The 25,774-nt window shown below is 44.8% G+C and overlaps 1 protein-coding gene and 2 pseudogenes across 2 annotated transcripts; 1 reads left to right on the plus strand and 2 right to left on the minus strand.

The window, feature by feature from the left end:
• Positions 1–1,134: 1,134 nt before the first annotated feature.
• Positions 1,135–2,166, minus strand: LOC148015686 (uncharacterized). Its single transcript, XM_087665232.1, has one exon. The coding sequence runs from the start codon at positions 2,164–2,166 to the stop codon at positions 1,135–1,137; it is 1,032 nt and encodes a 343-aa protein (XP_087521358.1).
• Positions 2,167–4,457: 2,291 nt separating this feature from the next.
• LOC148015687 (uncharacterized) lies at positions 4,458–18,153 on the plus strand (annotated as a pseudogene). Its single transcript, XR_015688375.1, has 7 exons — positions 4,458–4,588; positions 4,690–14,599; positions 14,697–15,186; positions 15,268–15,350; positions 15,437–16,278; positions 16,362–16,462; positions 16,911–18,153. The product of XR_015688375.1 is annotated as an uncharacterized LOC148015687 (transcript).
• LOC148015688 (MFS-type transporter clz9-like) lies at positions 7,713–8,706 on the minus strand (annotated as a pseudogene).
• Positions 18,154–25,774: the final 7,621 nt, after the last annotated feature.

A 25,774-nucleotide genomic window follows, 5' to 3' on the forward strand; every position in this document is an offset into this window, starting at 1 on the left:
TTCTACTCTTGTATTTATGTCTTCTACTCTTGTATTGATGTATTCTATTCATGTCCCTATAGTGTATACAGATTATTATGTCATGTATGTTTTTTCAAATATGGCAGATCAAGATGAAGGCTCCATTATAAAAGGGGGGGCCTTATCGCATTTATAGCGTGCCCCCGCCCCCCCCCTACCCCCCCCCCCCCCCCCCCCGCAAGATACAAAGGATTTTTTAGAAGTCCATATGTGGCAATAATTGGCAATGGATCATTCAGCAATATGTGCAACAATATGCATGGTAAAATAAATATGTATTACTATAACTATTACTGCGCCTACAACCGCACATATTGCCACGCTCGTTATTGCATGTGCCATTTTTAGAAAAAAATTTGAGATGATCGTTTGGATAGGTCCATGGTTGGACCCATCCAAAGGTCATCTCAAAATATTTTAAAAATATACAATTAATTAATGGCAAACATTTTAATGCAAAAATTATTGGACACAAAAATAAGACAAGAATATTTTGATTAATGTCAGTATTACATGAACATTACAAATGGCCCATGACGAATGATGCAGCAAAGTACAAAATGTCCAATATGGACTTGGGGGAGGGGGGGCAAAAAAAAAAAAAAGGTATGAAGGGGACGCTCCATGCTAGGTGCTCCCAGTGTCCATGTCCTCGTCCTCGTGTGGAGCGTATTGAGGCATGTCTTGACTCTGCAAGATACCAAAAATATTAAAATTCATATTAGAATTAAAATTAAAATATTAAAACTCTAAAAAGGTTATTACTTAAAGGTCGCAAGGTCCTAATTGCATTGTTGAACTCGTCCATGCTAATGTGGTTGTTGTCACGCAACCATTGCCAGGTCTCGTACTCGGTGTGGCTCATCCGATACCTCACCGCCTCTCGACTCAGCCGCTCCATGAGTCCATGGTGATATTGTATTGCCAATGGAAAAGACAAAGGGTAAGTACACTTTTACAAAGAGTGATATCTAATTAAAGGTAGAGAAATGCCTAAAACATTCACATATTTTATCTTTCCATACAGATTTTCCTCGCGACTCGTAGTGCATGGGCGTTTAGCATGCCCTTGCATCCCTCTACTGGGAGCGTGCTCTTTGGCTCGTTGCCACTTCATTCATCAAGACGTTGTATGCTCAAACCAATGTCCTTCAAAACTAGCATGATAGCATCAAACTTTGTTTGAGCAGTGCCATCAGCAACCAAGATTAGTCGTGCAAATTCTACTTTGCATATGCCTCTTCCCTCGGAGTATAAGAATGAAATATAAATGATTAAGTGCTTTTCTAAACCCCTGTCAGTTGTTTCATCTACCATTAAGGCATAGTAAGGACTTGACAATATCTCTTGAAGTTGCAATGCATAGAGATGTTCTGATATAGAGAAAGCAAACTCCTTACCAGCCATAATGTTAGTATAAGATGAATAATCATGATAAGAAGGCATTGATTCCAGTGCCACTGCATAAGCCAACTCACAAATCTTAACAAACTTTTGGATTGCCAAGTCTTCTTTCGCCACAAAGTACATGAGTTTCATTATTGTAGTTACTCTCTCCTTATTTCTATCATTGATTGCTTTGACCTGTGTGGTTACTTTGATTCCCTTTACATTAGCATCATGTCTAGCTTGTGCCCATTGATGCTCCTTAGAGATGACATGTTTTCGAATTGCACTAAGTTGCATGGTTTTACATCCCTTTCCTTTTCCCCATGGTCCTTTGACCCTAAACTTTTCACACCACTCACATTTCATATACTCATTCTTTTCCTCCACCACACGTTTTAAAAAAGGATATTTTCTAGTCCATTCAATTCGAAATTTTCTAGAGTACTCTTTTGATGTTGCTATGGAGTCTCCTGTGTTAGCTGCATTTTCTGAAGTGCTACCCGGCATATCAAACATTTCTATATCACCCTCCATTTCATTATCCTCATCTTCATTTTCAATCTCATTGTCTTCATCTTCATCATGCTCTGGAGTATCACCAAAGAGTTGACGATGAAGATCTAGATCGACATTTGGATTGTCTTCTATATAGACATTAAGATCTATATTTGGATTCACTTCTAGGTTGACATTTGGATTAACTTTTTCCTTTTGTTTTCCCTTTCCAAGTATATCAAATAAGGTTTGTTGACTCATCTATAAATAATGTAAAAAAGAAATATTTCAATAATGGTTTTCAAAGTTCTAATCTTTCTCATATAATTTGAATAGACAAATACTTGGAAGAAATAAAACTCTTACCTTGATGCTTGTAAAAGGGTGTCCTGTAAGTTACTTAGAATCCTCACAAAGGGTTGATATACTAACTTGATCAAAAGCCTAAGAACCTGAAATGACATATAAGTTTCAACCTGTAAATACTACTATATTAGGGTGTTTTGAGAATGTATGGATATCTTTTGATAAACTAGAGTACATTATACAAATGAAAAATATGGTACTTCTTTACCTTATTATGAATATTTCTCTCAAGCACTACGCATTTTTTATCAAGACGAATTCTTCCAAATGAAACTCTTGTAGTAACCTGCAAAAAAATAGATTGTAGTTTTTTTTCTAAGTCAATGATGTTAATACTTTTGATATTTAGGATTAAAAATTTCATGACATTTTGTCTCACCTAGACATGCGCTTGATGAGCCGTTGAAGATTGGCGCTTGATAGCTGGGATGTCCCTAGACTTGCTGGAGCTTGGAGATGTTGTTGGACTCATAGGAGCCTGGAGAACAGTGGAGATGTTGGCAGTTGCTGGACTCTGAAGCAAGTGCTCAGGATGAACAAAGCAAAGAGGTTTACCCCTATTTTATACATAATCAAGAGAACACAGACTGAGTGTTAGATTTCAATATTCAAACCTATTTTATAGGTAATCCACTAGAGATAAAGCATAAAAGAATGAAACGTCATGAGTCAGGAGTCAGGACTCTTGACGTTTCATGAGTGATTGAGACCTTTAGGATTTAGGCTTTTGGTATGCCCCCTCCAACATGCAAATAATTGCAATTTGCCAATGATGTTTGACGACGTCTCTCTCTGCATAATCGATGTCAATAGACTCGCATAAGATTGCAGCATAGCAGACTAGTCAATGCAGTAATAGAAGCCCCTTGAGAAAAAAGGGAATATCCCCCTCCTTCACAGAGTCAAGGGGGCCCAGGCGGAGGAAGTTCGAAGACCTGTAGCCTTGTAGGTTGTTGTGCTGAGACTGGCGAGGGATCTGGCGCCCAATCGTGTGCCTCAGACAGGAGTCAACGTGGCCCAAGAAATACCTGTTGCTGTGCTGCAGAAATGCGCAATGGAAGAAGAGAGAGGCGGCAAAAATTAGAACATCCAAATTGTTTGTAAAGGGGGAACTGGCAAGCTCTGCGAAAGTTTGGCACTTGCATGACTGATTCATGTGCCGACTCTGCACGCATGCTTCATGTTGACGTATCGTGCCACGAGTCATGATTAATGATGAATGACCCATTGAGAGTTGAGATCAGGCCGTAGGCCTTAGGCGAGAGTAATGAAAAATAGCATTCAGGCCGCAGGCCTCAGGCGAGAGTAATGAAGGATAGTATTCAGGCCGCAAGACTCAGGTGAGAGTTGAGATCAGGCCGCACTGCGCAGGCCTCAGGCGAGAGTAATGTACGAAACAATAGCATTCAAAAGCAAACGAAGAAACAATATCATGAACGATTCGAAACAGAGAGAGAGAGGGACCATGTACCTGTGGTCGTACAGAGTGCTGAATATTCTTGATTGTCGGCCTAGTAGAAGGCGGGAAAACTTGCCCCTTCATCGTTCTCTTCACAGGAGGTTTGAAATGCAAGCTGCAGCTCCTCAGTTAGAGCTTGGGCGTACGCCGTAGCCACGTAGGTTCCTTCAGTCCAAAACCCTAGCCCTTAGGTCCTCAAATATATACTTTACATATGTATATATATTTAATATATGCCTATGGACAGTATACATGTTGGGCAGGCTGATCTATGGCCCATGGGAGATGGACATACTGGTAATGGTGCTAGAGCTCCAAATGTCCTATCTTACTCGGACATTTAATATATACCTATGACACCTTACCCCTTTGGAGCAGGCTTCATTTGAAACCTTTACTCTAATTCTTAGGTTTCATTGTGACCCTTTGTCCTTAATTTTTAGGTGTCAATTGACGCCCAAAATCCTCAAGATGCCCAAAATGGGCTTCAAATTTAAACACTGGTGGAGGAGCAGATGCGGCAAGAGGCCATCATGGGGGACATCTCTGCCACCCGACATTGGTCCGTCATGGGAGGGTCAGCCTAGCAGGCAGCAGTGCTCTACCCCATGTTGAGGTGGAGGACAACCTCTTACATGACATGGTCAAGGACCTACTTGCCCGTAAGGCAAACGCCGAGTGCGAGGATGATTGTGCATGCGTCGACGCCACATAAAAGGAGGAGGAGCATCTACTTCAAGCGGCGAGCATTCCACTCTACAAGGGATGCACCTACTTTATCTTGTGAGCCTCGCTCGAGATCTTAAATCTTCAAGTAATGTTTGGATGGAGCACTGCCAACGTTGACACTCTTCTCAGGTAACTTGTTTTCGAATCAAACATGAGATGTGATGTTTTGCAGACTACTCCTCATGCGATTTCTTCTCGTGTTGAAAGGGATATTCTGTCTTTTACTTCAGCCATCATAAGCAGTAGCAGCAGCATTTGTTGAGCCTGAGAGCATGGCCAATATTGGAAATTATCTTCTCCGCCTGTTGACCCATCAACCTTGTAGCTTTGTTGCTATATGTAGCGCTTTGATGTCGCATCTCTGGCGTCTCCAATCTTGACTTTTGATTCACAACTCTCAGTCACTTCTTCGTCTAGCTATCTTACCGTATGAGGTGCCTCCTATCTGCTACAAACCAAACGCCTTCCTGCGCATTGAGTCCACAAGCTGCTGTCCAACCTGACGAAATCATCTATAGCTCCACGATCTGCAGCAGTAAGCTCTTCCTTTGGCTTTCAATGAATGGAGTCTCTTCGTTTGTTGAACTTCCTGCGCGGGATGTGGTCTGTTGGACTGCACTAATAGCAGGATATGCAAGTCATGGCTGTAGTGCAGATGTATTGGACTGTCTTGAACAGATGCAATGTGAGGGTGTGTCTCCAGACGCAGCTACCTTTGTGAAAATGAGTGCCAAATTTGGTGTCACACCAGATGTACAGCACCACTGTTGTATGGTTGATCTCTTTGGTCGTGCAGGGGAGTCTAACAAGGCTTTAGCAGTCCATCTAGTGACGATCTTCCAGTCTGGATGGCTTTCGTTGGGTGCTTGTTGGAAGTGGAAGAATGTGAGGCTTGGGAGACTGGCTTTTGATCGTGTGCTTCAGATAGATAAGGCTGCTGCTTCAGCCTACATCTGTATGGCTAATATTTATGCAGCAGCTGGGATGCAAGAGGATGCAGAGGAGATTGAAGTCATGTGAGTTGCAAATAAGGCTTGGAAGAAGCCACGATGTTGTTAGTGGATTGATGACAGAGGATGTTGTTCGGAGATGCTAACTGTGTTCATATATTTGAACATGGAAAATGCTCCTGTGAGGACTATTGGAAATCAAGCTCTTACGTGTAAAAGACTTTTCCATTTAATGTTCTTACATGTAGAGATCTTATTTTGTTGTCTTGTTGACCTAATTTCTGACTCAGGGCTATTATGAATTTCCCTTACTGTGCTTTACTTGCATGCTATGTTTTGCTTCTGCAATTCTTGAAGTATCATAGCTCCTTTTCACATCTTATTCTTATACTCTTTATTCACCTCCTCTCTATATGTAGGAGAAGCACAACTAATCTTTGACCACTGTATGAGATTGGTTGTGGGCAGGGACATATGAACTTTCAATTGTTGCAAGGCTTTCCTAGCTCAGGGTTGGTCACAGGACTTCCAAAGTTCAAAGTGACAGGGCTATCATGTATATATGGTGCTTGCTAGTTGGTCAAGCAAGCTTGCAGGCCATTTCCCAAAGAGAAGAGAGCATGGACAGTGCTAGAGCTGATTCACACAGATATATGGACAGCTTCACATCCAGAGATGAGTGGGCCGTGCTATTATTTCTTTTTCATTGATTACTACACACAGAAAATTTGGGTTTATTTTCTGTGGGAGAAGTTAGAGGTCTTTGAAAAATGTAAAATCTTTTGCACTGGGGGAGGAAGAGTGAGTAGTAGTTACTATCTGTTCGGATGGATGTCCAAGGAGTTATGAGTGGCAGGTTTCAGACACATGCACAGCTGAACAAAATGGTGTTGCAGAGTGCAAAAATCACAGCATAGCAGAGGATGGAAGGGCTCTCTTGAATGAGAAGCATATGCCTAGATATTGTTGGATAGAGATAGTGTAGTGTGCAGTCTACATATGAATTGGAAACCGACCACCGCAGTGCATGATAAGCTTGCTAGTTGGTATTCACCATTGGTCACCACATATTATGTGCAGCATGCTCACTGATGTGGATAGGAATGGAGTGCAAGGACAAGCACAAGCTGGAAATTCACAAGCCTCAGCCAGTGGTTTTGACTACAGCAAGTTCTAGCAGCCTATGGTCTTGGAGACTCAGAGCACATGCAGGAGGATCAAAAATGGCCGGAAACAGATAATAATATTACTGCAGCAAGTTAGCCCACTCCCTTTGACTTTACAGGGTTTAGATCAATGCCAAATAGCCCAGAGAATTATGCAAGAGAGAGCACAAATGTATAGCCATTGGTGGATGACATTCGCAGTTAGATGGGACTTCTGGATTAGCAGATCTTGAGCAAGAGTGGGTGTTCAGAGAGCAGTGCTAGAGAGTAGTCCAAATTCTCCATCTACATGTGTTAGATACCAGTAGTGCAACATTCATACATGACAAATGTATTGGAAGAGGAGTGCAAGAGGTTTTAAGATGGAGTAGAGAATCCTTAAGAGCGTAGATGCTATGAATGAGGAGATGGATGCCTTGGAGTAGCAAGGTGATTGGACATAAGTGGACTCGCCTGGGGGCAAGAATGTCATAGGATGCAAATCAGTATACGAGATCAAGTATAATGTAGATGGGAGTGTTAGGTTTCTCAAGGCTACCTATCTACCATACATAGGGGTAAGTATAATCTAGACCGCATAGGGGTAAGTAGCATCAATAGCATGAAACAAAAATACAAGGGAGCTAGGATACCTATTGGCTAAGCTTGCATCAGTAGCATGAAACAAAAATATTGTTTATGCTGATATGCAACCAGCAACCAGAACACAAAACCATGCCGCCTTCTTACAAAACACCATTGGAGTGAGCATGCCATTACACTACTACTCCTTGCCTCTTTTGCTTCATTGCATGGAGCTGTGCTGCCCTCCTCAATCGAGATGCCTCGGTAGGAACATGTAGGGGTTGCAAACATCCAGTGTCCACCACTAACCCCTCCCATAGGACTGCCCTCACGTGCCTTTTGGATTCTATGAGTTGTGCTTCCCATCGCTTCCTTTCATCCCTTGCAAGCTTTTCATTTTCTTGTTGCATCCTCTTAGCTTTAGCGGCAGCCATCTTTGCTTGCTTGTTTTGTTGGCATTTGTCTTTCCTCCTTTTGCTGTTCCAATTCTAGCTGCTTGGCATTTTTGGCTTTCGTGGATTTGATATATTGGTCGGATGTGAGGATGAGTGAGTGAGAGTAGTCTAGAAAGGCCTACCCATTGACCCGATTGATAGTGACATTCTCCCTTGGCACTCCTAGGAGCTCAAGTAAATTGGGTGTTGTAGTTGAGGTAGGTCTTTGCAAAGGATTTGATGTCAATGGTGGAATGATTTTTAGTTCATGGCTGGTGGCAGCCATGCTTGAAAGCAGCTCGGCAACACTTCCCTCCAATTCCTCAAGCATAGGGGTGCCGGGCACTTCACTACAATCAAGATAATCTTGATCGGTTGTATTCTCCGCTGCATTTTGTGTCTCCAAATCTGCAACCACCTCATGCACATCCTTGTTGTTGCATGGCATGTCCTCATATTGCAATGTGTCATGATTTAAAGGCCATATTCCAATAGCATGAAATCCGGCTTTTATGTTGGACTCAGTGCATGCAGTTGCAAGGGCCCTCGAGGCAATGCCAGTAAGCTCTCCCTTTGATGCTTGAGTAGAGTATGTTTGCAATTGCCACAAATTTCTCTCTTTTGTGAAATAGGATGAAGGGTTTGAAAAGCGAAACATCCAAAGGCTGAAGCTTGTGAGAGGTGTGAGCTCGAAGAGTGACAATATCTATGCCAACATCTTTTGCCTTTTGCACAACTTCATGCGTCGTGTGGCTACCATGTCCAATCAGCAAATGCCGAGATGAATGAGAGGGTGGGGTCGGCACAGCATGCTGAAAATGCTCCAACCATGCCTCAAACAACTGCCCCGTCATCCATGCTTTGTTTTGCATGGACATTATAGCCCCTTCTTCGCACTCCAACAAATAATTTTGCATGGCTTTCTTGCCTTTGAAGATGTAGTACCCTGGCAAAGCATAACCAGCTGCATGTACACAACACAAGATAATCAACCACTCCCTACTATCGAGGGTCATGCCATATACATTTTTGGACCCTTTTCCAGCTAAGACACGCATACCCCTATCCTTGCTTCCTTGCACTCCAGTCTCATCAGCATTCCAAATATGTTGAGGGTAATTATGCTGATTATACAGTATGGCCAAGCTATCATGGAAGGTTTTCACCACTTTCGGCCTAACATTGATAGCTTGAGACCTATCAAGACTCTCACACACACGAATTGTGAGCTCTTGATGTTACTGACAAAAACAATCCCACCAACTTTTCCCTAGGATCCCATCAGTGAAAGGGTTGGGTTGGGATTGGACTATCTTAGCTGCCTTCAACTTTAGAGCAATTTATAGATATCCCATGACCAGTGGTTTGCATGCTAAAGGCCCAATCAACAAGGGCCTTTTTTTCTTTAGCATGTAGTATGGTAGGTGGGCCCTTCATCCTTTTCTTTGTTCTCCCATTAATCCAGTTTGCCAATGATGTTGGGCTGATTCCAAACAGCCTATTGCATTCTCTAATTGATGTACCTTCTTCATGAGCTGCAATTGCCTTCATCAAATCTTCTTGAGACCATTTTGGTTGGTGTCTCTTCTTGGCACTACATTTAGATCGGTTCTCGGGTGGATGAGGCAAAGGGTTTGGTGGAGGCAAAGAAGGGCCCTCATTTGATTGGGCAGGTTTAGGGAAAGAAGGCCCTTCAATAGGTTGGGATTGTTAGCAGTCATGTTTGTCATGCCTTGTCATCTCCTGCCTGTGAGCCTCGGTCTGAGTCAGACGAGGACATTAGGAGCTCTGACATGTCTGTCATGTGTTATGATGGGGGAGGCTAGTCACTCTCGACTGGCTGTCTTAGGATGTGCATTTCTTTTTGGCCTCTTTTAGTGGGCAGCCACTGGCTGCCCGGCCACTTTTTTTGTCACTGATGTGGGGCGCCCATTTTAGGGCATTTTTAGGGTTTGTCCTTTTGCCTATTTATAGGCAGCCCCCCTCTCCACTTAATCACTTGTCTTCTTGCAGATTCCGACACTCCTCCCTTGTGGTGGTGCTGCCATCTTCATCAGCCTGATCTGGTGCCCTCACTGACGCTGTGGGCTGCGTGCAGGGACTGATCAGTCTCCTTCTGCCTTCCCATTTGTATTCAGCATTCATTTCAGTCAGTGCAGATTTCTCTTCCTTATTTTCTGCTTTCTCTCTCTCTCTCTCTCCCTCCGTGTTCGTATTCCCTCTTCCGTAGCGCACTCTCACATGGTATCAGAGCCGAAGGAGAGTACACAGAGCTGAGATTTACACGGGAGAACACCCACAATCTTTGCATTTGCTACTGGCGTCATCCCCAACAGCCAAGGCGGCCCTTCTAGGAGGTCACAATCCTTGCGTTTGTTGTAGGCGCCCTCTCTAGTGGCTGCCACGTCATCAACCACCTCTTTCCAGGATCGTTTTCATTAGGGCGGCCACTCCTACAGCTGGGCGACACTCCTCCAGGCTGCGCTTTGCTGATCTGGCTGTCGTTCCATCTCCAGGCGGCTCTTTTCCTGCTGGCGACCTATTCCCAGGCTGCATTTTTGTGCTGGCGGCTTCTATCTTGGTGATATTCATAAGATAACCTTGCGTTTTGCAGCTCCAGGTGTCTGTAGGCCTCCCCAGCCTGCGTTTTGGTGATTGGTGACCATATTGCTGGTCATTCTTCGGCATCGGCAAAGTTTTTTTTTGGTGTTTGGTGTTTTGCAGATTGAAAGATGTCTTCTCATTAGTTTACGGGCTTTGATGACTCAGATGACGAGCTTTTGTCTCGACACTCATCTGAACGGAGGCGTGATTTCTATCACGAGGACCGTTGTCCGGAGTCTATTCCTCTTTCCCGTTCCCCTTCTATTCATGTATCTCGGCGAGCCCCTTCCAGTGGGCCGAAGATGCAGCCTTTGGTACCCCCTGTACAGGTACCCGTACTTCCTTAGCTGCCCAAAGAGGACCGGTTGGATGGCTCCAACTTTTCTCTATGGTCCTGCAAGGTGGAGTGTATCTTGGACTCCTTCGATCTTTGGGAGCTTGTTTCTGTTCCTATTCCCCGGCCTAAGGTGGATCCCGCAGATGGGACATCTATGGATCGTGTAGCATTATGGGATCGGCTCAATTCTAGAGCTAGATCTTTTCTCTTTCTGAGTTTGCAGGATTCTATCCTTGTTCATGTTCACAGGTTGAAGACTGCAGCAGATGTGTGGAGAAAGCTTGTGTCTCTCTATCAACAGAAGACGTTTGCCCACCGGATATCTCTCGAAAAGAAGTTGTGGATGCTCGCTATTGATGATAGTCCTTCCATGAAGGACCACATCAACAGATTATAAGATATGAGGGATGAGCTTGCATCCCTCGGTCGGACGATATCTTTTGAAGACATGGCTATGATTCTCTTGACTCAGCTGCCATCACCTCGGTTTGATGTCTTCTACACCGGGCTTCTTACTTCGAGGACCCGTGCCCAGCTTCTATGGGAGGAGCTATCCCCGCTTGTCTTGGAGCATGACGAGCGACTCAGAGAGGTCAATGCTAGTGGATCCGACTTCACTAGAGCCTTTGTTGCAGGTTTGGGAGGACAGAAGAAGAAGAAGTCAAAGGCTAAGAAGAAGGACAATTCTTCAGGCTTTGACTCAGATTCAGAGAGACCGAAGTGCCCCCACTGTGGGAAAGGGACACATTCCGAGGAGAAATGCTGGAAGAAGTACCCTCACCTTCGTTCGGGAGCGAAGGGTGGATCTACATCGGAGCCTTCTTCTACCTCTACACCAGTTGTTACCCATGAGTCAGTGTTCCTTCATATCCATGTTTTGGAGGAGGATCCTTCTTCTGTGGGGCTGCAGTGTTTTCTGCGCAGCCTTGGTTAGTGAACAATGGTGCTTCGAGTCATATGACTCCCCGAGGTGATTTGTTACAGGATCTCCGTCCATCAGAGGGTTTAGTCAGTATTGGTGACATTTTCTCGGTACCTATTAGTGGTGTTGGCACATTGCCTTTGTTTACCGACCGACCTTCGAGCTCCTTTTCACAGGCCCTACATGTTCCTGATTTGGGCCTTCCCCTCCTCTCAGTTTATGGCCTTACGAGGCTTGGCACACGAGTGATCTTCACCGAGCATGCCGTTATTGAGGATTCTTTTACAGGAGCTGTCTTATCTACAGGTTGGCAGGAGAGTGGGCTTTACAGGCTCCATTCCCCTTCTTTGATGCAGGGTCCTCCGCGGTAGTCTATTGCTACACCCGTTCCCGCTTGTGCACCTTCTATTCCACAGGTTCCTTCCCATCCCCCACCTTCTCCTCTGGTGGTTCCCTCGTACCTCTCATCCCTTTTAGCGGGGGACTATCTCGGTGATGCGGCTGTGGATTCCCTGGCCCCTAGTGTTTTAGAGGGGGATTCCCAGGATCGTGAGAAGCTCCTTCAGGGGCAGTCTACATCGATGGACTTTATCGACATTGGCATTCCTCTTGCCACCCCAGGATCTATTTCTTCTTCGGCCTTCAGCCACATCCAGGATCTGAGAGGGGGTGTTAGCAGTCATGTTTGTCATGCCTTGTCATCTCCTGCCTGTGAGCCTCAGCCTGAGTCAGACGAGGACATTAGGAGCTTTGACATGTTTGTCATGTGTTATGATGGGGGAGGCTAGTCACTCTCGACTGGCTGCCTTAGGATGTGCATTTCTTTTTGGCCTCTTTTAGTGGGCAGCCATTGGCTGCCCAGCCACTTTTTTGGTCACTGATGTGGGGCGCCCATTTTAGGCATTTTTAGGGTTTGCGCCCATTTTAGGGCATTTTTAGGGTTTGTCCTTTTGCCTATTTATAGGCAGCCCCCCTCCCCACTTGATCACTTGTCTTCTTGCAGATTCCGACACTCCTCCCCCGTGGTGGTGCTGCCATCATCATCAGCTTGATCTGGTGCCCTCACTGACGCTGTGGGCTGCGTGCAGGGACTGATCAGTCTCCAGCCTTCCCGTTTGTATTCAGCATTCATTTCAGTCAGTGCAGATTTCTCTTCCTTATTTTCTGCTTTCTCTCTCTCTCTCTCCCTCCGTGTTCGTATTCCCTCTTCCATAGCACACTCTCACAGGGATTGAAGTTGAGCATGTTTGGTGATTCTAGTGGGATGTACCCTCTTGTAGTGCAAACAGGTAGCTTTGGGAGGAGGAACACTCCAACGATTTTGAGGACAGCTCACCACCTTCCTTTATCGCCTATGCAAGTTTGTCCTCTTGCTCGGCATGGTGGGAGGAGTAGACCAGCAATGTGTTAACAAACACAATCGGTAAGAATGTGTTAATAAGCACAATTGGTGGCTACAAATTGTAATAACAAAAACACAATGTTAGAAGCTGAGTTAATGTTGAAAAAAAAAATATGTTGAGTCTACATCATGTAGTGAATACCTTAGTCAAGTAAAAATGCATAATCATGGCAGCGAACTTTCTTCTTTGGTTGCTGTTCCAAGGGTGGAAGTTTGGGACCTTCAACCCCTTCAGCTTCGGGTAGCTTGGGGAGCCTTGTTTTGGGTGGTGGAAGTGGAACTTGCAATTTGGGAGATGGTGGTGGCTTTGGGGGTTGGACTGTAGCGGACTGTAGCTCTCAATTGCTTCTTGACAAGGCAAAATGCAGGAGATACTACGTGGATTCCTCCGCATCGACAAATTCTGCCCCCTTGCTTGTTCAGTAGTAGATTGGTGCATAAAATATGGGAGACAAATGGATGTCTAAAGCAAGACATGCCTTGCACTCACACAGAGTAGACATGGCAAGAAAAGATTGAGTGGGAAGCACGCTTTGTAGGTAGCATCAGGGCATAGTAGATGAGAAAAGGGGTTGGATTACTTGTAGCATAGAATTGGTTTGCAGCAGTAGGGAAGAACTAGACAAACTCATAGGACACTAGGCCTATGACACACAAGCAGGGAATGATCTTGGGAGAAAAGTAGCAGGTTTGTAGTTTGCAAGTACTTTCTCGGAGTTGGAATATTTGGAGGAAAGCAGTGAGTTTGCAAGTTTGTTTGCAGTAGATTTTGTTTGCAGCAAAAGCACTTGCAAAAAGCAAGCAGGGAATGATGTGGATAGATGAGAATATATAGGTAAAGGTAGGGGGATTGGATGCTCAGCCACCGTTGAGATAGAAGGACAATATTTGAATTCAAATTAGAGAGTGCAATATTATGATTAAGGTGCAATAAAGGCAGGATATTTCTGAATTGTGGAGCAGGTCGTGGTTGGGTAAGTGGGACCTTGTGCATTGGTTTTGTGGTATGCAGGGATGTGAAGAGGAGCAGGGAAGCGTGGAGCTGAACAACAACCGAGGATGAGAAGAAGTAGACTTTTCATGTTGCTCTAAAAGAAGGCGTGCAACATAATAGGGCCCTAGAGAGAAAGTGACGCAGGGAGGGCACGCTTCTCCAAGGACCCAAGGGTGCACCCTATTTTTTGGGGGCTGCACACTTTTTGGTCCTCGTACCCTACAAGGAAGGAATGCAAAGCAACAAGGTTCCCCAAAAGGTGTTAAGATACTTTCCACTCATCCCTCGCATCCGACACAGGAGCAAAGGAACAAGCGAGCTTCTCACTTGGCACCCAACAAATTGCTCAACTAGTGGGGTTATGAGAGTTCCAGTTGACTCTCCCGCGTGGAAGCACATCGAGGCAACATGGCAGAAGTTCAAGGTTGAGCCTTGACACCTACGTATTGGGCTCACTATTAATGGGGTAAACCCATTCGATGTGCGCTCCACATCTTGCAGTACTTGGCTGGTTGTGGTTGTGAACTACAACATTCCACCATGGGAGGCAACCAAGAATGGAAACATTCTTCTCTCTCTTCTCATCCCAGGCAAGCATAAAGGGAAGAACATGGATGTTTGCCTAGAGCCTCTCATTGAAGAGCTCCAGGAGCTATGGAAGGGGGTGGCGGTCATGGATGTTTCAAGACCCCCTCCAGATCGGCGTGCTATCATCAAGGGCATCTTGCTATGGACCTTGCATGATTATCCAGGGCTTGGAGAGCTTTCACGTACTCATTGTGCACACCTTCTCTTTACCAATGTGTTTCTTAGCACCCTATTCCTCAAAGTGAAACTAATGCATGCATTGTGTTGAAACTAATGCAAGATTATCCACGTCAGGACATAGCGCTTGTCCTATTTGTGGTCCATCACTAGTGATGGAAAGGCCTCCTCTACTTGGCAAGGTGATATACCTCAACAACCATTAGTTCTCGCCTCTCTACCGTCCTCACTTTACCATATTGGGCAGATTTAAAGATTCAACATCTTTTAGATCCCATGCATGTGTTTAAGAATGTGGGGCAAGCAATATGGGACCACATAATCAACAAGAAAGACTCATTGGGTGCTAGGGAGGACATGAGGGCTATAAGGCATCTCCCACCATCGGCCTCACCATGCATGGTTCCTCGCGTGAAGATGATTGATCCTATCAAGAGTAGAGCAAGAGGGAATGAAAGGTGACATTGCTTCTATACGCACTCCAAGGGGCTACATGCATTCGCTCAAACGTGCCTTCACAAAGACAAAGAAGGGGGGCTCTACTCAACTCTACGGGCTAAAGAGTCATGATTGGCATAAGATGCTACAGGTAACAAGTCTTTCGTTTTAATTCCATGCACATTAGGGTGTAATTTGTGCTCTCTCTTAAGCGTTCATGTGTCATGTGTAGTTTGTTCTACCTATAAGCATAAGCAGATATGGAAACTATGCCAAGGTGAAAAGTGCAATATTCAAAGTGGGATAGGTGGTAAGGTAATTCACAATTCACTTCATGCATATATGTTGTTGAAGTTCATAAGTACATTCCATTAGGCTAAATCATGAATGTGTGCATGCAGATTTGTAAGCTCCAAGGAGATAGAAATCTCAGCCATACCAGTACCTCGCCTTTTTGCAGTGGAGGCAGTGTGTGCTATCAAAGAGGCATTTCCACACTCCATCCTTGTTAGCCAAGTGCACCTATTGGTACATCTCATTGATGAGGTTGCCATTTGTGGCATCGTGCACTCTAGGTGGATGTTTTTCCTTGAGAGATTCCTGAAGACTCCAAAGGATTTTGTCAGGCAACGGCACAGCCAGAGACAAGCATGGCAGAGAGTTGGATAGTGCAGGAGACCTTTGTATATGTCTCCCAATATCTCTTCACTATTGATCCATCTTTGCCCCGCCTATGGACCAAAGAGGATGATCCAAAGAGGCATTCACATGTACCTAGTGGAAAAGGGGCTCTTCTTGTTATGGATAGGGAATTTCAAGCCATAGTCAACAACCATTGTATATTCAACACTCCCATCATGGCAAAGTGGGTGGATATGTTCATAGAGGCCCGCATAACACGAGAAAGAGAGAGAGAGGCATGGAAGAGGGCGCGTGAATGGAGTAGGCACCTGCATTTCCAAGGGAGCTTGCAAAATTCCCAGCTCTCATTGATGTAGAGTGGATACACAATGCAATGACCAAGGCCAAAGCCCAAGGAGAGGAAATAAGCCTTAGGCAGTGGGAATATGCAAGAGGATGTCTTCCAAAGGTACTTAAGGACGGCTTTGGTATGTGTGGGTGTTATTTAGTGTATGCATCCTCTATGTGGTCTGAGGGACGACATTTTTGCACACTCAAGATCGTGAACCACAAACGATAGTGGCATCATGGGCAACTTTGACACATCCACTACAGAGGTCAGGTATTGTGGCACTATAGAGAGAATACTCAAGGTGAATTTCAGAACCTTTCAAACCTATCTTTTTGAGTGACGTTGGTTTGCAGGTGTGGTGAAGAGACATGCGAATGGCCTCCACATGGTAGTTTCCACCCAATTTCATCGAGGAAGAACTGACAATTTGATACACCCCGCCAGTTGTGAACAGGTAACGACAAAGCAAGCTTTTAGACTTATTGATATGGTCTTTTTGAATAATTTTAGAATCCTTATCATTCAAAAGCTAAGGGGAAAAACCAAAGGAACACCATCAAAACCGCTTTGTACCATGCACAACAGAACATGTGTTTATTTTGTGTTCCAAGCCTGTCCTTCAGTATACACAAGGTTGTGACATGCAAAAAATAATTTATGTGAAAGCTTATATGAGCTTTATTTGCATGCATGAGACAAACAATCTTATAGGTTGCCTGATACACCAACATCATGTCTACACATGATGACCTTTATAAAAGATGCAGTATATACACTTTGTTTATGCATGCAATTGTGCACAGGTTGAGGGTTTGTGCAGTACATGTGGATGTGTGTATACGTGCACGCACATATGAAGATTTCAGACTAAGCGGTGATGATGAATAGTGGGTGATGTGCAGAAAGTGCATGCGAGAATAGGGAAGATATGGGTGAGGCTGTCTCTGGAAGCGGAGAGGGCGTACACAATGTCATACCCTCTGTTGGTACTGCAACCAGGGGCAGGGCTGAAGAAGGTGGGCGACATGGAGGTAGTGGTTCACTTCTCATGCGTGTCCATGTTCAGCCTGATACACATACTCACAGCCGCTGCTGCCGCGCATGCACTATCTCCATCCTCTCTCCATGCAGCAGCAAGAGGTTCTCCAAACCACAGCCATGAAGTTGGTGGCGCTCCGCCTGTCATGGTGCAAGCCCCCCCTTAAGCCCAAAGTGGTCCAGTACACGATTGATGCAGAGTCGGCCCTTTGGAGCATGCGTCACAGCAAAAGCCAACTGGTTTTGCATCTCCAGCATGTTGGGGGGATGCCATCATGAGGTGGATGAAGGATATTCAGCAATGGCGCAATCCTATGACCACCCTTCTTGTTCATGTTCTCTTCATTATCCTCCTCTGCTACCCTGTGCTCATCCTCCCCACCATGTTTTCCTACATGTTCCTCATTGGCATCTGGCAGTTCCGCTCTCGCACCTGATTGCCCCCCCCACATCGATCCCTGCCTCTTTCAAGCCGATGCCATTGATTGTGATGACTTGGATGAAGAGTTTGATACACAACCCACTTCCAAACCTGCCCACATTGTCAAGCTCCACTACGAGCGCCTGTGCAGCATTGCTGGCCGTATTCAAATGATTCTCGGCGACATTGCCACACATGGTGAGCGCATGCATGACCTTCTAACATGCCAGGATCTGCGTGCTACTGCCATCTTTGTCATCTTCTGCTTCTTCACAGCGGTGTGGCTCTACATTGCCCCTTTTGAGTTGGCAGCCTTCCTACTAAGCATCCATTTTTTGCGACACCCTCGGTTCTGTGACCCCCTTCCATCCATCCTTCTGAACTTTTTTCAGAGGTTGCCAGCTCAGTCTGATTGCATTCTCTAACACAAAAGATGGTAGGCTTGCATTGAAGCACATTTCTTTTGAAGATGTGGGTTTCAATTTTAATGTTTTCTTGTTACAGACAGCCATATAATATATTACTTGTTACGTGAGAAAGCAAGCGAGGGAGCGTTGGCTTGTGCGTTTTGATCTAATGCTGTTCATAGCAAACAGAAAAGGAGGTTCCCGACCCCAACTCTAAGCGAGAATGGTCCTTAACAAGCCACCATGTATGCTTACATTTGCATTCGTTTCATGTTTCAATATAGCTTTTTGTCACTGCATGTCTAAACAAACCTTCTGACACTAGAAGATAAGTCTAATCAAACTGCTTGCAACATTTTTATCCTAGGAGAGTATGCAAGAATGTTCAGCAAAGTTGTTGTAACTCACACCTTCGAAGCACATTCCTACAAGTCTGCAATCTCAATCTATTTGTAAACTTAAGTCCATTTTGTTTGCATTACTGTTGTAGATTCAATAAAGTTAGATATGATCATGAGCACCCACAATTAGATTTTTGTACCATAATCTTTTCAATGATGGAACAGGCGAGATTAGCCAATGTTCAGCATTGTCACTTGAATGATAGCTCTAAGAGCACTTTTCAATTTCTTGAGCTCCTCCATGTAATAACATGGTTACACATGCGAGAACTCATGGCAATATGCACATAGGTTGACCTCCTCTTAAAGAGAGAGGGGCTTACAGAAAACCTATAATTCACTCGTGGCATGGGGGTGATCTGAAACTGCTTGGTGCTTCAACTACAAGCGGTGATTGTCTAAACAAACTAGAAACACATCGATCCGAGAAGGTTGCAGCAAGAGACAAAGGCAGGGTCCCTGGTATTCTTTCTTTTTTGATTGATGTCAATCAGTACACATTAGAACTGCTTTCTTGCTCGGAGAGGTCACGCTCACAATGTAAGTGCAACTGGCACGTTGGCCTCTCTTTTGTAACTACACCCACAAAGAAACTCCTGAAACAACATAAATATCAAAAGCATCTTGTTGCTGAGTACCCACCTGGGGTGATTTCAGAAAACATCAGCAGTGGATGGCACTTAAAGCAAAGGCATAGGGCTGCCACATCAGTAGCTTCCGTGCAGTCTGCCATGTCATCACTGCATACGTACAGCCTGCCATGTGAGCAATCCAGCTGTCCTTACGGATCGCCACATCAGCTGTCCAGCCTTCCAATTGGGTGATGAGAGTGAAATACCTCCCTTGTATAGACGAGTAATCGCTACTGATTACACCTGTCAATATAGACATACTGTAGAATTAGAGATGCAATGTTGCAGACATTTATCTCACATATTCAAGCAATTCACAAAGTCTATCTTGACCAAAATCCAAAGAGTTTACAGTGTTGCAACAATCCTTAATGTACATACATAAAAGTCCCACTGGCAGTACTATCAACTTTGTACCTCTTGGTGTGCTAAAGAGCACAATCAAATGACTACTAGTCTATACCTAAAATCTTATTCATTGGTTAACAAGGGAGCCGGGTGGCTTCCCTCTATGCAGCAGGCGGCACTGCATCAAGCTTAAGTGCTGAAACTGCATGCGTGTTTGGAATCGTAGGCTCCAAACCATAAGCCTTGAGGTGAAGATCCAGCAACTCAGGGTGAATTGCGAAGCCCCCTTCCTACAGCCACTCAGCATCCAAATCCATGGTAATTATTGAACATTGGCAAGTACCCTTGGTTGTTTGGTAAGGGACTAATGCTTAAAAATGTCTAGTCCAACAATAAATCCGAGTATGCTGCATTAACTCTAGTACTTGAATGGTGTTTAAATTTGGGGATTAAACGCTTAAATGTGTGTGGGGAGGCTCTTTTGTTAGTCAAGCAAATGTATGGCAGTTGTCTAATGTACTCCATGTACCAAATATAACAAAGAATTTGGTACCAGTTGGACAAATGGTTGACCAAGGATTGTAGGTCAGATTTAGTGCAGACGGGCTGTATGTAGAGGAGTACAAGAAAAATGGAAAACTGGTTGCACAAGGAAAGAAAGTAGGAAGGATGTTTACTCTCAATGTGAACATGCCTGAGATGAATGCTGCCATGTTTGCATAGGGTTCAGGTGTTGTTGCAGATTTGGAAATTCGGCATAAACGTGTTGGCCATGCAAATGTGCAAAGGCTGAAATTGATGTAGAATAAATAACTTGTCATAAGTTTGCCAAAATTTAGAGTTTCAAAAATGCAAAAAATATGCGAAGCTTGTCAACTTGGAAAGCAATCAAAAGGGTCTTTTCCGCAACAAAGGCATGTGAAGAGAAATGTATTGGGGGAGTCGGTACATGTTGATGTATGGGGTCTTGCAAAGAATGCATCACTGGGAGGATGCAGATTTTGTGTGACATTCATTGTTGACTATTCACACAAAGTGTGGGTTTACTTCAAGAAGGAGAAGAGTGAAGTCTTCACTTATTTTCAAAACCTCAAGACTTTGGTTGAAGAGCAAACAGGGAAATATGTACAATGTTTGAGGTCAAATGGAGGGGGGGAATACTTCTCCCATGAATTCAATAAATTTTTGATAAAGAATGGAATTCAGAGATAGTTTTCATGCAAATACATTGTAGCAAAATGGTATTGTTGAGCGTAAGAATAGGCATATTGCAGCACTTACACGTGCATTGATGAGTGAGAAGAATATGCCCTTCTGTTATTGGATTGAGGCCGTCTCTACTACAGTCTATATTACGAATAGGACTCTAACTCTAGCTGTATATGATGTAATCGTGAGGAGGAATTTACAGGTAAAAAGCCTGATGTTTGACACTTCAAAGTGTTTGGATGTATTGCTTATGTGCATGTGCCAGATGAGTTGAGGATTAAACATGATCCAAAAGTAGAAAAATGTCTGTTTATTGGCTATTTGATTGAGCCAATGGCTATAAATGGTACAATCCTGTTACACGTCAAGTAAGGGTGAGCCGAGATTTAGTGTTTGATGAAATGGCAAGTTGGTATGCTGATGTAAGAGACCATATGGGGGTTGATACAAACAAAAATGCGGTGTTTAAAAATTCTGATGCGCAATCACAAGTGCTGAGTGGACCTCGAGGGTCACAAGATAGCAGCCATGTTGTAAACCCATGGAGCGGAAGACTGCATAAAAAAGCGAGTCTTGCAAACTCGTCAAATGTATACAAGAAAGGTAAAGAGAAAGTTGATGAAGGCACAAGAATGCCTAAAGTTATTGCAGGACATGATGATGCGGATGGTGATTCTAGTGGGTCAGAACATAGTCTTGAGGAGGAGCTCAATATACCCTCTGTTAGGACTCTAGGTGTGAGAAGATTGAATGATGAAAACAGGGTGCCTAGTTGTGATCTAGGGCCACGTAGATTTGGAAGAAACGGGAATCTAGTACAGATTGACGTATGATAGTTATGTGGCTACACATTGTGCATATATGGCAAAAGTTGCATGGGATGTAGAGTATCATGAGGACATGTATTTTTGAAACCTCACTTAACATGTGGATTAATTTTTAATCACATGATTAAGTAAATGTTGCAAATATGAGGTGCAACTGGGATTAACGTAAATTTACGAGCCTGGGACCTGAAGAAATCACAGGATGTTAAAGGCAAAAGTTGCTATAAGTTATGGCGCACAGATACTTGGTGGTATCTGGTGCCAGTTGTTGGCCTAGGTCATCCATTTGGCCATAAGTGTCAGTTGGTGACACTAGAGAAGTGGTGTTTAATGGTATCTAACACCAATTTGATGGTCAAATATGGCGTAGAGACACTTGGAAATGGAAGTAGCCTAGCCAATTTAATTATTGGTCAGTCAAATTATTTTTCAGGGCGCTGAAATAATTATTAGATTAATTTTCAGTATTTAAAGGCTGAAAATTAATATTTAATTATGGATAATACTGGAAAAACCATTTGGGAAGGTTGACACTTGTAAAAAATGCCCATGCAAGATTGAAAAACGTCTTTAGAGGCTAGAGAGAGGCATATTTATAAATTCAGCTTGCAAGAGAGAGGGAGGGGAGGTTGCTGGTATGATTTGCAGCCATTGGAGGACCTTCTGAGATAGCCAAGGGTAGAAGAAGACCAATCAACAGTAGGAGACAGCATCTACAGGCGATTAAGGCTGTTAGTGATCAGTCCCTGGCAGAGCAGTCTGGTTGGACTGTACCAGTCGGCCAGCCATGTGGCAGTACAGTCGGACTGTACCAGTCGGCTGCATTTAATGCAGCCGACCTGCCTTTTTTGATCGCATTCTTTTTGGCTATTTATAGCCGACATTCTGCACATTCTTCCACACTTCTGTTTTGCAGATTTCAGGTTGGAGATTCGAGTAGACTGCAGCGTCGACAGCAGGTTGCATCGTCGAGGTGGAGACACGCAGTCCCGCGCATTGCACCCGTGTATATATCTGCATATCTTTGTATACAGCACACCTTATATAGCAAATCTTTATCTTCCACTGTCTCTTTATCTCTCTCTTCTCTTTGTGTTCACTCTCTCTCTCAGTCTTGGTCCCACGCTTCCGCATCGCTGCACTCTGACATGGTATCAGAGCAGTGAAGAAGGGCTGACTGAGTGAAGAACCTGCCTGAAGAGGAGATTCCATCTCGACACAAGGCTGCGTTTCCAGCGTTCGAGGGCGAGCGGGAGGGTCGCGCATCGGAACAAGGCTGCAGCGAGCGTGGGCGCGCGGGAAAGGAGTCCAGTTGGTGGATTTGTTGCTGTTTGCTGCTGTTTGAAGAGGAGGAAGGCTGTGTTTTCAGCTTTCAAGTGCAGGTTTTACTTTTTCATCGCCTCCGGAAGGTGAAGATGGTTCGGGACGCAGAAGAAAGAGTCCTAGCAGGCTGCGTTTTCACAGTTAGAGGGGGCTGCTTTTGCATTTGTGCAGGCATTACAGGTGAAGATGTCTACAGAGATTGACTTGGAGTTCCAGACGATCATGGATCGGAAGGTGCCTGTCTTACTGGCTCTTCTCGCAGATCAAAAGCTCGATGGCGACAATTACCGCTTTGGCGCGTGATGATGTTGGCCATTCTTGAGTCTTACGATTTGGCAGAGCTGGTACAGGAGGAGATCGATCGGCCCTCGATGAGAGATGAGCCCAAACTCTCTTCCGATGCTCGTGCGGAGTTGGCCAAGGCCCAGTCTCACTGGGACAAACTGAATGCCCGGATTCGTTTTTTCTTTTTCTGTCTTGTACTACAATCGTGATAGCCCACATCGAGCACTTGATGGTGGCTTGGGTGATATGGCTGGAGCTTGACCAGATGTATAACCGGATGACCCTTATGAAGAGGGTTTCTTTGGAGGTGCAGATGCGGACCTTGTCCGTGAACAAGTCTTCTTCGTTGCGGGAGTACATCAACAAGCTTAGACAGCTTCAGATGCAGGTTCAGAATGCGGGGAAGCCGATTTCCTCCGAAGACATGGCGATCACACTCTTGTCCGAGTTGCTGCCACAATTCGGTGCTTTCTACTCCGCCCTTATTGCTTCGGGGCGTGAGTCTACTCTTCGGTGGGAAGAGTTGGTTCCTATGGTCTTGGACCAAGAGGAAGAACTAAAGGGACATCATGCTTCCAAATCGGAAGCTTTGACAGGTCAGTTATTTAGATAAAGTGCCAAGTCCATCATCAACTAATGCAAATCCTAATCCTTGGCATCCTAGGGAAGATTCCCCATACCACTTATGAGATAGGTGAAACTTCACATAAAGGCAATGACCATTTGGGTAATGCAAATGGGGGTGGTTTTGCAAGTGGAGGTTGTTTCTTTGCCACTAGAGTACCCATTGGCATATCTATCATCAGATTCATATAAGGCAAGTGATGAAGTTAAGACCACTTTCAAGATAGATCGTAGACTCTATCATTTTCTAGTCATGCCATTTGGATTAACAAATGCCCCCTACCTTTCAAAGTCTCATGAATAAGATTTTGCACCCTTTCCTCTTTTGTTTTGTGCTAGTGTTCTTTGATGATATACTCATCTACAATAAATCGTTTCTCAGAAGAAGGGGAAGGACCAAAAGAAGAAGGAGTACAACAAGTCAAAGAAGGACAAGGAAAAAGAATCCACATGCCATATTTGTGGTAAGACCGTTGGAAGAAGGATTGCCCCGACAAAGACAAGAAGGACACTAACAAGAAGGACTCGAAGGATTCTGGAGCAATGGCTGCACCCTCATCAGCTGCGTTTCTTCATCTAGCAATCATTGAGGACTCTACACTGAAGGCTTCTGATGCTGTGATGACAGCTCCCCAGGCTCGAGAGTGGATCGTAGACAGTGGTGCCTCTCGGCACATGACTCCTTCATCAGTTGGTGTTGCCCAGTTGCGACCTTCGCGTGGGCAGATTCTCATTGGAGATAGCTCTTCGGTGTCTATTGGAGGACAGGGTGAGATGCAGCTTATTTCAGATGGACGTGGTGGTACTCATACCTCCGAGGTCTTGCATGTGCCAGGTTTAGGGTATCATCTACTTTCGGTTCATAAGATTTGTTCACTTGGACTTTTGGTGGAGTTTGACAGTGATTCGGTGCAAGTCCTTGATTGTGGATCAAGGAAGGTTCTCTCATCAAGATATGAGGAGAATGGCATCTACAAATTGACATCTTCTACGGCTCTCCCTACTCTTCTTCTTACCTCTCAGATACAGTCAGAGCTATGGCATGCTTGGTTTGGTCACCTCAACTATGACTATCTTCGGAGGGCATCACGTGGACAGCTTGTTCTCGAGGGTTGTCGGACATAGTGGTGAGCTAGCAGCCATGCGTCTCCTGCATTCGTGGGAAGCAGCATAGGGATGCAATTCACAATAAAGCTTCGCGGCGGTCTACTTCCCCGATGGAGCTTGTATCTACGGATCTTTGTGGCCCTTTGAGGAACGAGTCCTTGAAAGGGAGCTCGTACTTCATGTTGATCGTAGATGACTACAGCAGGATGACTTGGGCCTACTTCTTGGCATTGAAGTCGGAGGCTTTCTCCCACTTCAAGGATTGGCTTCTCTTTGAGGAGAACCGATCGGGTCGGCGATTGAAGACCTTGCGCTCCGACAAGGGTGGTGAATTTGTCTCTAATGAGTTTGCTCGTTTTTGTGCAGATAAAGGCATTCACCAGGAGTTTGCTAACACCAACACTCCTCAAGAAAATGGCATTCTTGAACGGAAGAACCGAAGTGTGATCGAGATGGTGCGCACCATGATGGAGCACCGACAGACACCTCAGTTTCTGTGGGCCGAGGCTGTGGCTACTGCAGTTCACATCCTCAACCGATCCCCTACTTCGGCTGTTGATGGGATGACACCTTTTGAGGCTTACTTTGGGACTAAGCCCGATGTTTCTTATTTTAGGGTTTTCGGGTGTGATGCCTATGTTCACATTCCCAAGACTCATCGTGATAAATTTGAAGCGGCTTCTCGAAGACAGGTGTTCGTTGGCTACAGCTCTCAGTCCCAAGGCTATCGTTTGTATGATCCCATAAAGCAGGATGTCTACACCAGTCGAGATGTGCGGTTCATGGAGGTTCCGGCCATAGCAGTGGGTGAGGAGCATCCTGTTCTTGGAGATCCAGGGGAGAGTTGGGCTCCGAGACAGTTACTTTGGAGCCCGCGCCTTTTGATTCCGATTCTGTTTCCGATACAGAGTCTACTGTTCCATCGGTCACCTCTGAGGAGTTACCATCGGTGGATATCCCAGAGTCTTTAGCTGATGGAGAGCGACGAGGAAAGGTTTGGCCTCCTCCTCGTTGGGCCCGTGACACACTCCGAGATTCAGGGATCGAGGGGGTCCCTGAGGAGTGGGGACCAGAGGATGGTCCGCGGCGATCACAGAGGCACCAGGCACATTCTACGGAGCTTGTTTGCTCTAACTATTGTTTG

Source organism: Lygodium microphyllum, chromosome 24 (assembly GCF_053477565.2).
Source record: "Lygodium microphyllum isolate KBCC chromosome 24, Lygodium_microphyllum_v1.1.10, whole genome shotgun sequence".
NCBI classification, from domain to species: domain Eukaryota; kingdom Viridiplantae; phylum Streptophyta; class Polypodiopsida; order Schizaeales; family Lygodiaceae; genus Lygodium; species Lygodium microphyllum.

What these genes read in the sequence shown, in the direction of transcription:
- LOC148015686 (XM_087665232.1), bottom strand. Translation starts at nt 2,166, where the DNA reads ATGAGTCAACAAACCTTATTTGATATACTTGGAAAGGGAAAACAAAAG.